General features: G+C 43.2%; 1 protein-coding gene across 2 annotated transcripts in view; it reads left to right on the top strand.

Annotated features, from left to right (window-relative positions):
- The first annotated feature begins 266 nt into the window (after window positions 1-266).
- caln1 (calneuron 1) overlaps window positions 267-14,733 on the top strand; it is a 63,281-nt gene continuing 48,814 nt past the window's right edge. The window contains exons 1-2 of one of the 2 annotated variants that reach the window (XM_047595091.1): window positions 267-775; window positions 11,427-11,548. In XM_047595091.1, the coding sequence (XP_047451047.1) occupies window positions 11,434-11,548 (115 nt within the window). In that variant the 5' untranslated portion in view covers window positions 267-775; window positions 11,427-11,433. Of the gene's footprint in view, window positions 776-1,894; window positions 2,342-11,426; window positions 11,549-14,733 lie in introns of those variants that run through there. The other variant, XM_047595090.1, reaches the window with a different exon arrangement.

The raw sequence follows: 14,733 nt of genomic DNA, 5'->3' as shown, positions 1-14,733 counted from the left end.
GTTGTGGCTGCTCGGTGTGCAGTGCTGAGTGTTGTAGCTGGTAGAAAAGACATTGTTTTAACATTAACGTACGATCTTGTTTAGATTGTTTGGTATAAAAGCTGCAGCCATCCCGGAACACATGTGTCCTGCTGAATTAAACGCCTTTAAAAGTAGTTTCGCGCTTTGAAAAAGACACAATTAAAGGATTATAGCAAACGAGTCCAAACAGCCAATCCGCTGCTTTCCTGCTCGATTGCGTATTGATTCTGGTCGGAGCGTCTCCGTCTCCACCGGGCTGCGCTTATCAATCTACCGACGCTCGGCACCTGAGCGCCTGGATCCTCAGTCCATGGATCTTTACTTTGACACAAGGGTCTGTTATCATCATTATTATTTCTATTTTATTTCTCTTTTCTTCTGATTAGACTCCACTTTGCTTTAATACAACCGGATACGACAAAGGGGACAGGATCCGAAACACCGAACGAGAGTTTTGGTGAAAAGTCCAACTCGAATGAATGAATTAATGCGCGGAGCCCTGCTGCTTCGTATCAGGACTTATCATCTGAAAAGGCACCAGAGATCACCCCTCCATCGGTCCTACCATGGGAAGAGATGAGCAGGCTGCGCTGTCAGAATAAAGGAATAACTCAGTGCGATCAACAGGAATCATCAGCCGTCGGGGTCGATCGACGAGGCTGATCGAGGAGTCCGCCTCAAGTCTCGAAACTGGATCCTACCGCGAGCTTCGACCCACGGATTTGACTGAATCGGACATTTAACACCCTCGAAGGTGAGTTGTGGGGTTCAGGGGTGTAAAGAACAGACCGAGGTTTGTTATTACTCGGGTTTATTCTCCTCACCTGTTGTCCTCCTCTCATGTTTGGCAGCTGATGATGAATTAGTCCGGTAGAGAATACGTGAAACATTTAAGTGTATTTAGCCTGGACCGAATCCTGAGTTTATTTGAATTATTATTCTAATTCTTATCATTTATCACTGACTTGCTTTAGATGTGTTGTCTTGAGATTATCCCCATTTTGAGCCGGACTTGTTTCTTGGCTTCTGTTTATTTGAAAACCACATCACTCACTCTGAGAACAGAGGATCCGAGTCTTTTGATTGGAACATGAACGCCTGGTTGGGCTGATAAATGGATAGATGATAGATAAATGGATAGATGATTGATAATAGATAGATGATTGATAAATAGATAGATTGTGTCACACTGATGACACGCTCCTCTCACAGGAAGTGCGCGCGCCGTTCATACAGTATGATGTAGGCTGTTGGAGCTTTGAACCACCTGCTGGGATTTCACACCCGAGCCCCCCTCACCCCGCCACCTTCATCCACCCACGGTCACCATCAACTCCCCCTCCTCCTCCCATTCCTCCCCCTGCTTCTCGCGTCCAGCGCGCTCTCCTGCTCCACACGGTGGCGCACGCTGTTGCAAAGCTTCCGTCCGTCTCCACAAGAGCTGAGTCGCTCTTTGAATGTTCGCAGCATCCCCGTGTTAACCTGCAGGGCGCACTGCCAGCACAATCCACACAGATACCACACACACACACACACACAGCTTCTTCTTATCAGGTCCTGTTGGTCTCTCCTTCTAGTCTTCTATTGTCTTCCTGTTTCCTTCCTGTCCCTTTTCATCCCCTATCTCAGTCTCTTTCTTTTTTTCTTTTCTTATTTATCTGCGCGTCCTCTCCCAGTGTATTGTGTGAGCACAGAGCCGAGTCTGTCATTGGGACTCTCTAATGAGCTCTCCTCTCACTTTCCCCCATGTGGAGGAATGTTTGCACTGGAGAGTTAGTGAGAGAGCAAAGAGGGGGGGGAGAGAGGGAAGGCACAGGAAGGGAGGGAGGGGAGGGAGGGAGGGAGGGAGGGAGTGCGTGAGTAAGGAGCCAAGCAGTGTGAGGGAGTGTGAGAGTAGCCGCCGTACCTGCTGCTCTCTCTGCTCAAACATTAACAGCGGATTTCTGGGAACCGATGCTGCCGCTCTGGGACGAGCCCAAACTGTGGAGGCAGCCGGGCTCAGTGGTTTGTGGACAGGCGGGACAGGAGGGACAGGCGGGACAGGAGGGACAGGCGGTGCTGCTGCTGCTGGAGGAGGCGCCGCTGCATCTAAGAGTCTGATGGAGGAGGAGGTCACAGAGCCTGATCCTCAGACGGTGGAGCCCTCGGGCATGCCGCCGCCGCCGCCACCGCCGCCACTGGAGACACACTCGGAGGTAAACGGAGACTTGCCAGGCAACCCTTACCTGAGGGATGGGACATTGGACGTGATGGAGAGTCCAGCAAGGGAGCCTGTTGTGCTGCAGTATTCTCCACAGTACAGTGACAGCCACCAGTGTGGGTAAGAATCAGCACAGAGAGAGTCAGAGAGGCAGAGAAAAGAGTCTGTCTGTCGCTGCAGGCGGCAGCCGGGTAACGTGTGCACAGAGGGGGCACTTCTGTGGGACACTCCCGTCTCTTTCCTCAGTTTTTGGAGACTGTGTTTGCAGGGGAGCCGTGATGAATTTACCTTTGCACACAGTTGTTTGCATTTCAGGCTCCGTGTTTGCTTCTGATGCACAGCCCATAACACCGGGGAAGTCGTTTAAATAGAAGAAAAGTGCTTCATTCACTTCGTGTTATTATTTACATTAAAACGAATTTGTTGGTTTAACGCACATTAGGAATCGAACACGTTGGACGACGAGCAGCAGCGGGCGGTTAATCCATCTTAATAATGGTTTGCCTAATGGGACCAGCTCTGGCTGTGCATTGATGATTCCTCGCGTGTCTCATTTGTGTGTTTGATGTACCATTATACGACGCAGCCAAAAGGCTCGCTGTGTTTACACCAATCCGTGAGATTAATAATAGACGTCGACGAGCCACGTGACGCGGAGAAACAGCGCCGGGATGAGGTCGTAGCGCTAAACTTCTGTCTTGATCTAAAGGTCATACGCGCAGACGTGCGGCGCTGTCGTGTCCTGACCTCCACGGTTTTACGACGACTGATGATGAAAGTGATGAAAACACACGTACAACTTGCTGCTGTGGTGGAAACTTTTCAGTCTGATTTTGTTTTGCTCTGTGAACAAATAAGGCGTCTACCCTACAGAGATTCATGTGGATCTACGCTTAAAGCTCGGCTTACCTTTCCTTCGTCATCACAGCTGAGTGATAGAGTTTTTCCTCCAGTGGAAAGGACTCATTCCACCAGTGTTATGTTAATAGTGCTCCTGATAACTCATTGTGTTCAAACTTGGACTGGTTTTGACTTTTACACACACTCATAAACACGTCACTCCATCACAAGCCTTTACAAAGTAGTTTTTTTTGTTCCCAGACGGCCTGCTGCCGGTACACTATGTTCTTCCCGTGTCCCCCTCTCAGTTATCAAACCATTGCTAGTGGCTGTTGTTGCTGCTGCAGGGTCTGATGTAAGAAACTGCCATCTGGCCTTCTTGTCATGCAGAAAGCTGTGAGTAAGGGCTGTGCTCTTTTCATCAGGTTGCACTCTGCACAAGAGTGGAGTCTCAGGGCTGAGGACTGGTTTGGCATTCTGGCGTGGTCATAGGTGGATTAGTCAGGCAGGAGACGGAAGCTTGGCACCAGAACGACTGGCTGAGATCTGTGTGCCGACGTTTGGTTTGTATGTTTATGGCTTTAATTTGAGAGGCTGAACAAAAAAAAACGTTTGAAAATTGACTTTGTTTTTTTTTTTTTTAAATTCAGAGCCTCGTTTACAGGGAAATGACCATAGTCATAAATAAAAGTTTGGTTTTAATGCTGCTGCTGCCTGAAGTTTGGAACGAATGGACTTCATGAAAGAATGAGTTTCCTTTGCTGCAGCTGCTTGTGTATTTTTTTGGTTTTGTTTTCAGCGTGTTGACGTCTGGTCTCTGACTCAGCCTTTTAAAATTATTCCACATCTTTACCTTTAAAACTCCTGGATCTGCTTCCCCAGTATGTTTTAATCTGTCTGTGAACGGTGACACGTCGTCCAATCAGCTCTAACATCCATTCACCCAATAATTAAGAGTTCTGTTTTCTGTCACATCATCAATAAACACTAGTGGCCCAGAGTGATTGGGACCCGTGCATCATCACGCTGCCTTTATCGTGGTCTAAGTTGCTTTGAATTATGAGCCGACGTTTGCTTGAATTTAAGGTGTTTTTTTGCAAAACAGCGTTAATGCGCTTAATGGTTGACAGATTGGAACAAATGCATTGTGACACAGCAATCATGAAACTCTATTTTAGCTTTCTAGATATTAAGAAGCTCTTTATCTTGTATTACACTAAGCCAATCTTAATTTGTGTCCAAATAAATGTCTGCCAACGTGCCACTTGGATTTTATTATAAGGTAAAATAAGATGAAAACAGTCAGATATCCTCCAACCAATCAGGTCCATTTTACGCTAAATAAATGGCCAGAAGTCATGTGTAAGCACAGAAGATCTTTACCGGAGCGTCATCAGTTCCCAGCGGAGCAAAACGTTTTTTTGTGGTGGAGATTCTGATCTGACGTCTGGGCTAATGTGCATTGGTTTTCTTTGTCTTCATTTCCAAGATAGGACGAGACATGACCAATACTGGCCGACATGGCTGATTAATTTAACTCAAAAACAAAAAAACAAAAAGAAAACTCATGAAGCCCCCTCTCCGTCTCTTTGGTCAGTGATTTTTCTCCTATTTTCGTCATTTATTTCCACGTTGGCTTCAAACTCAGTTGACACTGGTAAAGAAGCATGGCCAATCACAGTTTACAATCTTGAGTTACACTTTAAAGGAAAGTGTGAGATAAGGAGCATTTATGAATAATTTAAAAGATGTAGCAATAAATGCTGGATGATAATTTTTCGTTACTCATTGAATATTTTTGTCCTTTCTGTTGCTCAGTGTCCTGATCATGACCTCGTCACCACAGCTCTGTGTTACATGTTAGTGTGTGGTATTAATCTGTTGTGAGTACGTGCAGCTTTTTTAAAGACGACTGTATGACTCCAGCTTCCTTTGAGTAGTCACGTCATCTTTGCCTTCTCCTTGAAATGTCAGTACACGTGCAGACGTTCTCCTTGAGCCATGAACGTCAGTGGTTGTGGTTTTATTTATGTCTCTCATGTGATTGGGTTCATTCCAGGTTCATCTGAACAAACAATTAAAAGTGTCACACTGATGCATTAATAGTTTGTCACCCGTCAAGCTGCGTTAACGTAGTTCTGTTATTGTCTGTGAAGGAACTTTTATCTTTAATTGGGGGAAAGGTTTCTTTCATACGCCTGGTGGGGCCCCAGATACTTCTGAAACCAAACTTAAGACCTTTATCTGTGGCCACATTTTTCTCCGCTGACAAGCCGTCACTCCGCTCTTAAAAAAATAAATCAATAGATCACTTGGTCACAGTGTGGAAACGGTTCCGGGGCTGAAGTTTGGAGCAGAAGAACCGACAGCTTGTCCCTCTGATTAAATGCCACTGGTCCAATCACGCCTAGTGCAGACATCAGTGTCCTGTCAGTTCAGACGCCGTCCTTGAGCCAAACGCTGACTGAAAGTCACTTTGGAAAACAACATCAGCTAATGGCCTCAAACTAATGTAAGATATGAGATATTACTATCCCATAAAACTAAGCCGGGCTTCATCTGCTTTTAGTGTAATGTTCTGGTCTGACTACATGTTCTACTCGACCATAGACTCTATAAATACGGACAACGTATCCCCACTTCTTTGCATTGGCCAAGCTGATGCTATTTTACCGGGGATACGGGCGGTGGGAGTGGTCGGTCTGGGAGCGGAGCCGCATGGAGCCACGATATTGATGACATGACCACACTTCCTCCAGACTCACTCACGTTTACGTTTCATTAATACTACATTCTGCTCTACCTCCACCAGTAACAAGTAAATGTTGGATTATATACTGCACTTATTTTTTTGTAACTCTCACAGTACCACGGTACCACTTTATGGAGTGATCGGCATGGCAACTAGTAGTCGCTATTATCCTGTTTCTATAGCGTCAAATAACGAACTAAAAGGACACTTATCCAAACAATAGAAACTTGAACATGCATCATCAACATTATATTAACTACCTAAGTAACAGAAACTATAATTAAAAGAAGTAATAATAATTTGACTTGTATTTTTATTTAGTGTTTTAGTTCGGCCCAAGTCCCGCCCACTACCATGGAGGAGGTGGGGCTTATGACCTATACTGCAGCCAGACACCAGGGGGAGCTCTACTTGCTTTGGCTTCAGAGCTGTATATTAGAGAGAGTCTGGCCAATGACATGTTAGATACATCAGAGAGAAGATTGTACAGTGTAACCCTATGGGGCAGATGTGCTATGTTATGTTATAAATGTTATTGCCAACGTCAGTCAATATGTAAAAGACTCTCACTTAAATATCCCAGCGTCTACTCACCTTAAATGAACCTGTACTCAGAAAAATTGTAAACAGTGAAAATTAAAATAGTCTTACTGTTATTTAGTATTATCATTAGTATTATCATTATAGCATTAGCATGCTAACCATAATAACTTAGTAGTAACCGAGGTAAAGTTACGTGTCAGTTAAATTTGTTTATCTACATGGACATAAATTACATGCACACATGGGTTTCACAGTATATATGATGCTAGCTGCTATTTTTCTAAGCCTTTAGTCTAGATAGCTAGCTAGCATAAGGTTAGCATAAGGCTAGCTTAACTTCAAACTTCATTAATTTGTAAAGTGGTGTTTTCGTATATAAAATCTTAACAAATGTCAAAAAGAAACATTCCGTATTTGACCAGACTCTCTCTAATATATGACTCTGATTGGCCTTCACCTTTGAGGAGCGGTTCCACCATCCATCAGTCTCAATTAAAACATTTTTTTTATGTGAATGAGATCATTTCTTTATCTTCAAAGAAGCTCCACAGTTTGTCATAGAGATCCATTCAGTAAAATACTTTGGTGCCTTCCACTGATTTTATCTCTAAGTAATTTCTAAGGCTCATTTTTCTTTTATCAGAGACTCAATCTAAGTATTATATTCCTCAATCCACGTCTCCTCCTCCTCTTTCTTCTTCTATTGAACTGACGAATCACAGTATGCGGGGAATAGCAATTAGATGTGAAAAAAACTAAAAACTAAAAACGGGGAGAGGTCTCTCCTGAAGCTTTGGTGATCACGTTCTGATTAGAAGTGATTACTGTACGCTGTCGCCCTGTTCCTGAAGGGCAAATTATCGTCTTTAGCTGGAGACCTTGATCAATTTAATCGAGTGTAATGATGCTGAGGACCGTGAACGTCTCTGTGTCAGTCTGAAAGGTGGAAAAACACATCCGTTTATGTGGCCTGTCCTTTCCCTCAGACCCACTCACTCGTTTGATAGCGCCGTGACACTTTGTTCTTTTTTGTTTGCACCGACATTTCTGGTAAAAAATATTGCACTTTATAGTTTTAGACTTTTTTTTTTGTTTGTTTGTACTTCTTTCCCTATCGATTTTATTTAACTTTGAATTAAGTGCTATTTGCACAGTCAGGAGATGCAGCAGTTTCCTTTCACTCCTGCTGTGCCTGCACATTAAGTATGAGACAAACAATAAAAAACATTTACAGTACAAGATTTTTTTGTAGTCAGCTCATCTCTGCAGAGCTTCAATTTGATAGGGATCTTTGAGCGTGTGTGTACGGACACTTTCGGTGACATGAGGAGAAGTTTGGGTTGATCAGTGATGGTGAGAGGAGGCGTCGTGTTCTGAAGCAGCTACGGCCAAACACAGTTATAATCTGTTTTCATCATCTTTTAGTCTATTAAATCTGAAAATAGTAGAAAAACAAAATGTCTACCATGATTTCATGAACCTTAATGTTACTTATTCCAGAGTTTCTCAAATTGTTTATATGAACATTCAGGGAATCATCAGATTTAAGAACCAATACACTCAATGGACTTGGTAAATAAATGGTTAAAACACTGTCACCACATGATCTATTTAGAACAGAACATGTACTAGGATGCATATGGGATGTACACCGATCAGCCATAACATTAAAACCACCGACAGGAGAAGTAAATAACATTTAAACCATTTAAACAATTCTGTGTTCTGCTGGGAAACTGGTTTTCATTGGTGTGGATGTTACTTAGACATGTAGCACCCATCTAGACCAGACCAGACCAGACGCCCCCACGTCATGGTAATGACACTACCATGTGTCAGCCTGACACAAGCACACACACAAAAACGCTTTAGGAACAACTCAGAAAACATAAAGAACAACACAAGGTGTTGACCTGGCCTCCAAATTCACTAGATCCCAAACTTATCAAGTGGGATGATCCACAGAGGCCCCTCCCCTTAATTCATAGGACCCAAAGGCCCCCCCACTAACAAGACTGTGTTTCCAGACACCACAGGACGCCCTCAGAAAACCCACGTTCATTCTCTGATGAGTCACAACTGGTTTGGAGGCAACAAGGGAAAACCACACAATATTAGGAAGGTGGTCATAATGTTATGCCTGATCGGTCTGCTCACATATCTCGTTAAGTAACCGACTAACCAGATAATCACATTAAACCTAAAACTAACAGGAAATAAATGAGGACACACTCTGGCTCGACCAAGTACAGTCTTCAACAACACCCTGGCTCTTGTCACTAAAATGTGTCGCCCTCTGCTTCGAGCTTTTATCCCTGTAAACAGATTATTTAATGCAGAGTCAAAGGCGTCAGAAACGTGACACAACTCACAATGAAAGCTATAATTTCCCTTCACGGTCACAGGGTGAGCGCACACAGAGAATACATGGAACACGCAGAGCTCTTCATTTATTTATTTATTTTTGCTGTTATAAAACCAAAAAATTGAGCTACCATTTATTCATTCATTCATTCATTCATTCATTCATTCATTCAAGTTATTCATTTATTTAACAGTGAGCCCACGGTGTTCTGCTCCTGGAGAGTTTCCTGTAATGAAGTCGGTGTATGTAAAACCTGCCGCTGCTCCGTGAATCATTCTCATCAATATTTCCGCGAGCAGCAGCTCAGACCGAGGACGCTACACAGCTGTGTCAAACAGATGACCGTACGCAAAAAAAAAAAAAAAAAAGAAAACAGCCAATGAGAGGGATGATTGTATTAACCAAAATGACAGCTGAGAGATGTTTGAATAATTGATGAATTGGGAAATGAAAAATCTCGGCATTACGCGCTAGAAAGAGCTGGTCATAACAGACGCGCATGTTCACTGAGCTGACAAACTAGAAAGATGCAGAGGTCGGGTTGAATGTGAGCCAGCGACAGAGCTGAGAGCTTTCAGACCGGCAAAAATAAAATATAAAGGCAAAAATAAAACATAAATAACTATTAACGACTGCTAACAAATTAGAAACATCATTGTCCGTCATCACTAAGAATATATATGTAACTCTGTGTCTAAACTGCTATTTTTGCCTGTATCAGTTGAACTGCACACTCATTAAACTTTAATCTGTTCCTGTCACATTTCTATTACTTTTATCTTTTATTATGACAGTTTTATTTTGGTATGAACAGTCCTGCATGTGCTGTACGTTAGTGGAGGATCTGTGATAAAACATCGATACCAGGTCTTCATGCTCTAAAATCGATTCTCAAATCAAAATATCGATACTTCCGATACTTCAGTCACTGGAGGTGATGTAGGAGCACAGTGGAAAGTAACTAAACTACTGAGTTGTGGCAACACAACAAACCTTGTGAAACACAAACTCAGGTTAAACCACAACACAGAATACGAGGCATTAATTAAAATAAATAAATAAATGACTCTGATGTCTTGCATTCTCTATGAAGATATGATTTGAAATACACTCTTTTCTTTAGGTTTACCACACACATTAGTATTCACACAAAGTATCGGAATCGGATCAGTGTCGCTGATACCAGCCTGAATTTTATTCAGTATTGGATCTGTAAGGAAACCGGTGGTATCGAACATCAACATCAGTTCCTGATACTGAGACAGTTCTTGAAGTTGGAAATCTTCAAGTCTTTTCTTTCATATTTTTTTTGTTTTGTTTTGTTTTGTTTTTTTTTTCACCAACAACATGAATTAATCATTGAATTTTCACTAAAGAAATGTTTCTCTACCCTGACTGTTTGTTATCCTCTCATGTTGAGTGTAGACACAAACACTACACTGTGTGCATGAAGCTTTGTTTTTAAATCGAGAGCTTTTAGGATGCATTTTAGATTCCAGTAACCAGGAAGCCAGTCAAAACCTTCTTCTTCTGCATGGCCAATCAAAATGTTAGGGCAGGTTTCATGTGGTGATAATTGTGTTTAGAGATATATATTTATCTCCATTTTGGTCGAAAATTAAATCCAAGTGGCAGGTATTTTTATGCAGGTATTCTAGATATTTATTGTTCTTACAGTTGTTCTGTTTCTCCTTAATATTGACTAAAACACGACTTATTAACCACATACTTGTATAAGAGCAGCATGCATTGACTGCTCACACGTTCTGTTTGATGTTTAAGATGTATAGACAGAAACTAGCAACGACCCAAGATGAAGAATTAGGATCAGCCCTGATCAGGCTAAGGAGAACCCCTAAAAATAGATGTTTATAAGTGTGCGTGACGCTGCCGAGTGTCTTCTTTCATCTTCAGTTCCTTGTTAAAAGTTGCACGTTTTATGTCGTTAAATCTCTCGTAAACTTGACGCTTATGCACAAAGTAAAAGGTCGACTGTTAAAAGAGACAAACTCGGTCCTTGGCAAAGCTTCCGTGTTGATACCTGATCTGGTTTTAAACTCCTCATTCTGGATGGAATCCCGTTAGACAGAAGGGAGCAGTCATTCACATCTCCGATATGATCTTATTCTCCCCTCGGTGCCCTTGGGCTTCAATACACTGAATAATTAATTGGCTCAGACTCATTTGCACATACAGTACACACGCTCACGCACACATTCCTTACATCTACCTCTAGTTATGCGAGTCTGTCTCACTTTGTGATTTCCCATTTAGCAAATGAGTTCTGCTTCATTTATGGACCTCGTTTACGCCGTGCCCCTCGGACGTTAATTTGTTTTAGCTTCACCGATACCGCAAATGGCCGAACCGGCTTCGCGCGGCTGATTACGGTTTCACATTCACATGTTGTTTGGTTAAAAATGAGATCTCAGTTTAAAAAAAAAAAAAAAAGTTGTTAATCTGAATGAGCGACAGCACGTTGCATGAGCAGCGATGTTGCAATTAGCATGAAACATCACACGCGGGACTCCCTGTGTTTGGAAACATGCTTTTAATTGGTGTTTGTGTTCGCAATTAATTCTAAAAAATAATATCCCAAGAGAGAAATCTCTGGCCCGGCTCCTTCCTTCCTTACTTCCTTCCTTCCTTCCTGGCTCCAAAGTTCCCTCGCTGTGGTCTGAATGTTTGTTTCTGTTGCCTCTCAGGGAGAAGATGCCGTTCCACCATGTGACGGCAGGCCTGCTCTACAAGGGGAACTACCTGAGCCGCTCGCTGTCTGACAGCGACAGCGACGTCCTCGCAAGCATCTCAGTCGAGGAGCTTGATGGTAAGACTCTCGTCTCTGGAAACTCTTTCTGCCTTGTGCACAATCCACTCTCTCTCGGTGACATTTTCTTCACATGAGGACCATATGTTAAAAACATAAACATAAAACTTTATTCGAGGGCCAATTCGATGTTTAAATCATTATGCATGTGTAGGGATTGTGGATAAATGTCCGTGCTTTGTGTTTTTAGCCGCGGCTTAAGTCCATTTTTCATTCCAGTTTCCAGTTCATTTATTTTCGCTAACACGAGTTCAGCTCTACGGTGCGAAAAGGCCTCCTAAGATGCTCGGACCTTAAACGCGGCGCTGAATACAAATGATATGGTCCCACTGCAGCTTTGTGTTTACTTACACTTCACATCAGCTTGAGGAGGATGTAGAAGCAGCAACTATAGGAATCAGTTACCAAAAGCTAAAGAACAACATTGGCACAAAAATTCTTTGCATCCCCCCCCCCCCCCCTTCTCTCCCTGAGGACAATAGGAAAAGCCAGGCAGGTCAATTTTAGGCGGAACACTTACTTTATAGGAGCCTCTGCATTAAAATGAGCAACGAGCCCATGAGTGCTGCAGAATCCCAAACCAGTCTCCGGCTTTGTTTTGCTTTGCAAATCCACTAATCGTGGTATTGGAAACGACACCCAGACACCCAGACCTGAGACAGTTTTTGATTTAAAATGCGCTGCTCATCCACGTCTCCTCCGTCAGTTTTATCGTTGGTAATGCTTTGAAGGACAACACAGTGCCACAAAAACCGGCGTCCCGCTCCTCACGTGAGCCAACAAATCACACTAATGCATTATTCTTCGCGTAGCTTATCTCACCGGCAGCATTCATGGTCTGCTTGTCTCACTCCCCCTCTCTTTCTCTCTCTGAGGGTATGTTTATGAACCCTTTGTTTTGGGCTCTGTGTCTGGGAGTAATCACCTGGGTCTGTACAACACGAACCTGATCAATAAGAGTCTGCTGGAGTCAGCAGTGGCAGCCTCACAGGTAGCAAACAAACTAGACTCTCCCAGACCTCCGAAATATTAATTTATTGATGCAACATTAAGCTGCCGCCTGGAAAATTGGCAGCGCAGTGCGAGGCAATCGCCAGATAGTCTGACAGGGTCGAGTTTTCATGCAGGAAGGAATCAGCAGCGTATGAATTCCTCGCTCCTTTTGCAACTGGTTCATGTAAGAAGACTAAATAAAATATGGATCGTGGTTGGAGGCTCCTCATGAGGGCAATTTAAAAACACCGTGACTGACAGATTGCATCCTGTCAATACGATCGTTACTATATTAGTATATCCCTGCATTATATTTTGGGTGAGTGGGCCTTCGTCTCAAAGGTCAATCGCTGGCTAATTAGAGGCAGTAGAAAAATCAAACTCCTTCTTCTTCTTCTTCTTCTTCTTCTTCTGTGCAGTGAATCAGTCAAAGTAGAACTAAATGCTTTGGGTCGAGCTTATTTCTTTATGCGCTGTCTGTGAAATCTACAACAGCAAGGTCCATTTAAAGCCCTTCACAGATGAGACTTTCTGCGGCAATGCACCATATAATCACCACATACGCCGACCAGCCACAACATTATGACCGACAGCAGAAGTAACTAACATTGTTACAATACGTTGTTCTGCTGGGAAACTTTTGGACCTGGCATCGATTCGTGTGGATGTTGCTTAGACATGTAGCACCTACTTTGACCAGACCAGACTACACACCCCCACCCCATAGCAATGACACACACACTCACTGACAAATTGTTTTATTCACAACTGTTGCTTTTTTTGAGGACTCAGGCTGCTCATTGTTTTGATGAATATGTATCACGGCTTTTCTATAAATCTCTGAATAGACACAGTATCAGACTTTTTAAGGCCACATAAGAAAACACAGGACTTACCAGGTTAATAATTTTCTAGACGCAGCCTCACGTGTGTTGTGTCATTTGCAGCTGTGATCAGAAACACCTCCATGTCTCCCTTTCCGTTCCCGTTCCCCGGTACAGCCTGCACAGCCTCCACATTCTGCACATTCAACACTTCTGCAATATTTAAAGAGGCAATTTACTGTATTTGTCCAGTGCCATTAAAGAGCTTGCAGCAGTGGGCTGCTGGCAGTGTGCAGTCAGTCAGCTGGTGGCTTTCTCTTAATGTGTCTCCTCTCAGGAGAAGCTGCTGTTGCCTGCAGAGATTTATGGAGACAACACCAGGGCCCTCCAGCCTTTCCTGCTGCACTGTATGCCAGTCACTCAGAGGAAGCTGGAGGCATTTATCACCGTGTTTGTTTGCAGCGAGCGGTTATTCAACAGCAGTTGTTTCTTTATTCTGCTGTTTATGGGAAACAGAATTCACAAGACGCTCGTCTGATCGTACAGATTTTAATCGGTGTCTGTGAACGCGTAGTCGCTTTCCGCCCAGCTGTGCTTCAGATCCGAGCCTCTGATCTGTGATCCAGTCAGGGCGCAGCTGTCACTCAACTGGAGGCTGTCTTTGGAGATTTAGCCTGAACCTTCACATCTAAACGCCGATCAGATTTAAACCAGGGCTACTTCATTAACTGGTCTCCGTTCTTGTTTTCGTTTAATTTCTGCAGCTGTTTATTTATCTCAATGTGATTAATCCCACACTATCGAGCCTCTCTGTTGTTCCAGACATTCACCGGCCTCGCTCCGTAGCCTGAGTGCTGCCTTTATGAGAGCAATTTGTTCATCTCTTGCACCTCACTCAGTGCTTTAACTGCGGACAGTTTGAGCATATTCATTATGTAAATCATGTCAGGGTGCAAGGGCCGGCTTCAAAGAAGGAGAATAGTCCACTCTTCACTAAATGGCAGCAAAGCTCCAGGCTTCAAGCATCACCTCCCGTTCTCTGTGCACTCTGGTCCATTGTTTGATTCTTCCCGCAGAAACTGAGGTAACATATTCTCTACTAAGTCATTAACATAGTCAGATGGTGTCTACATAGTATGTATCTCTGTGATGGACACAACAATTTTAGTGATGTCGGTTCTTTATTCGTTTCCTTACTTGTTACTTGTCTTCCTAAAGTTCTGCACAGTCTCCGTCACACAGTTGCTGAGTGAAGTTGGCATCAGGTCAAAAGGTGCATGGGGCCAGAGACCTTTCTTACCTTTGTGACTTTTGGAGAAACTTCTAGGGCATTTCTTTTCTCTTTTTTTTTGTATGCAAATAAATGTT

This window comes from Mugil cephalus, chromosome 9 (assembly GCF_022458985.1).
Source record: "Mugil cephalus isolate CIBA_MC_2020 chromosome 9, CIBA_Mcephalus_1.1, whole genome shotgun sequence".
NCBI classification, from domain to species: domain Eukaryota; kingdom Metazoa; phylum Chordata; class Actinopteri; order Mugiliformes; family Mugilidae; genus Mugil; species Mugil cephalus.
This window is presented reverse-complemented; position numbering and strand designations above follow the sequence as displayed.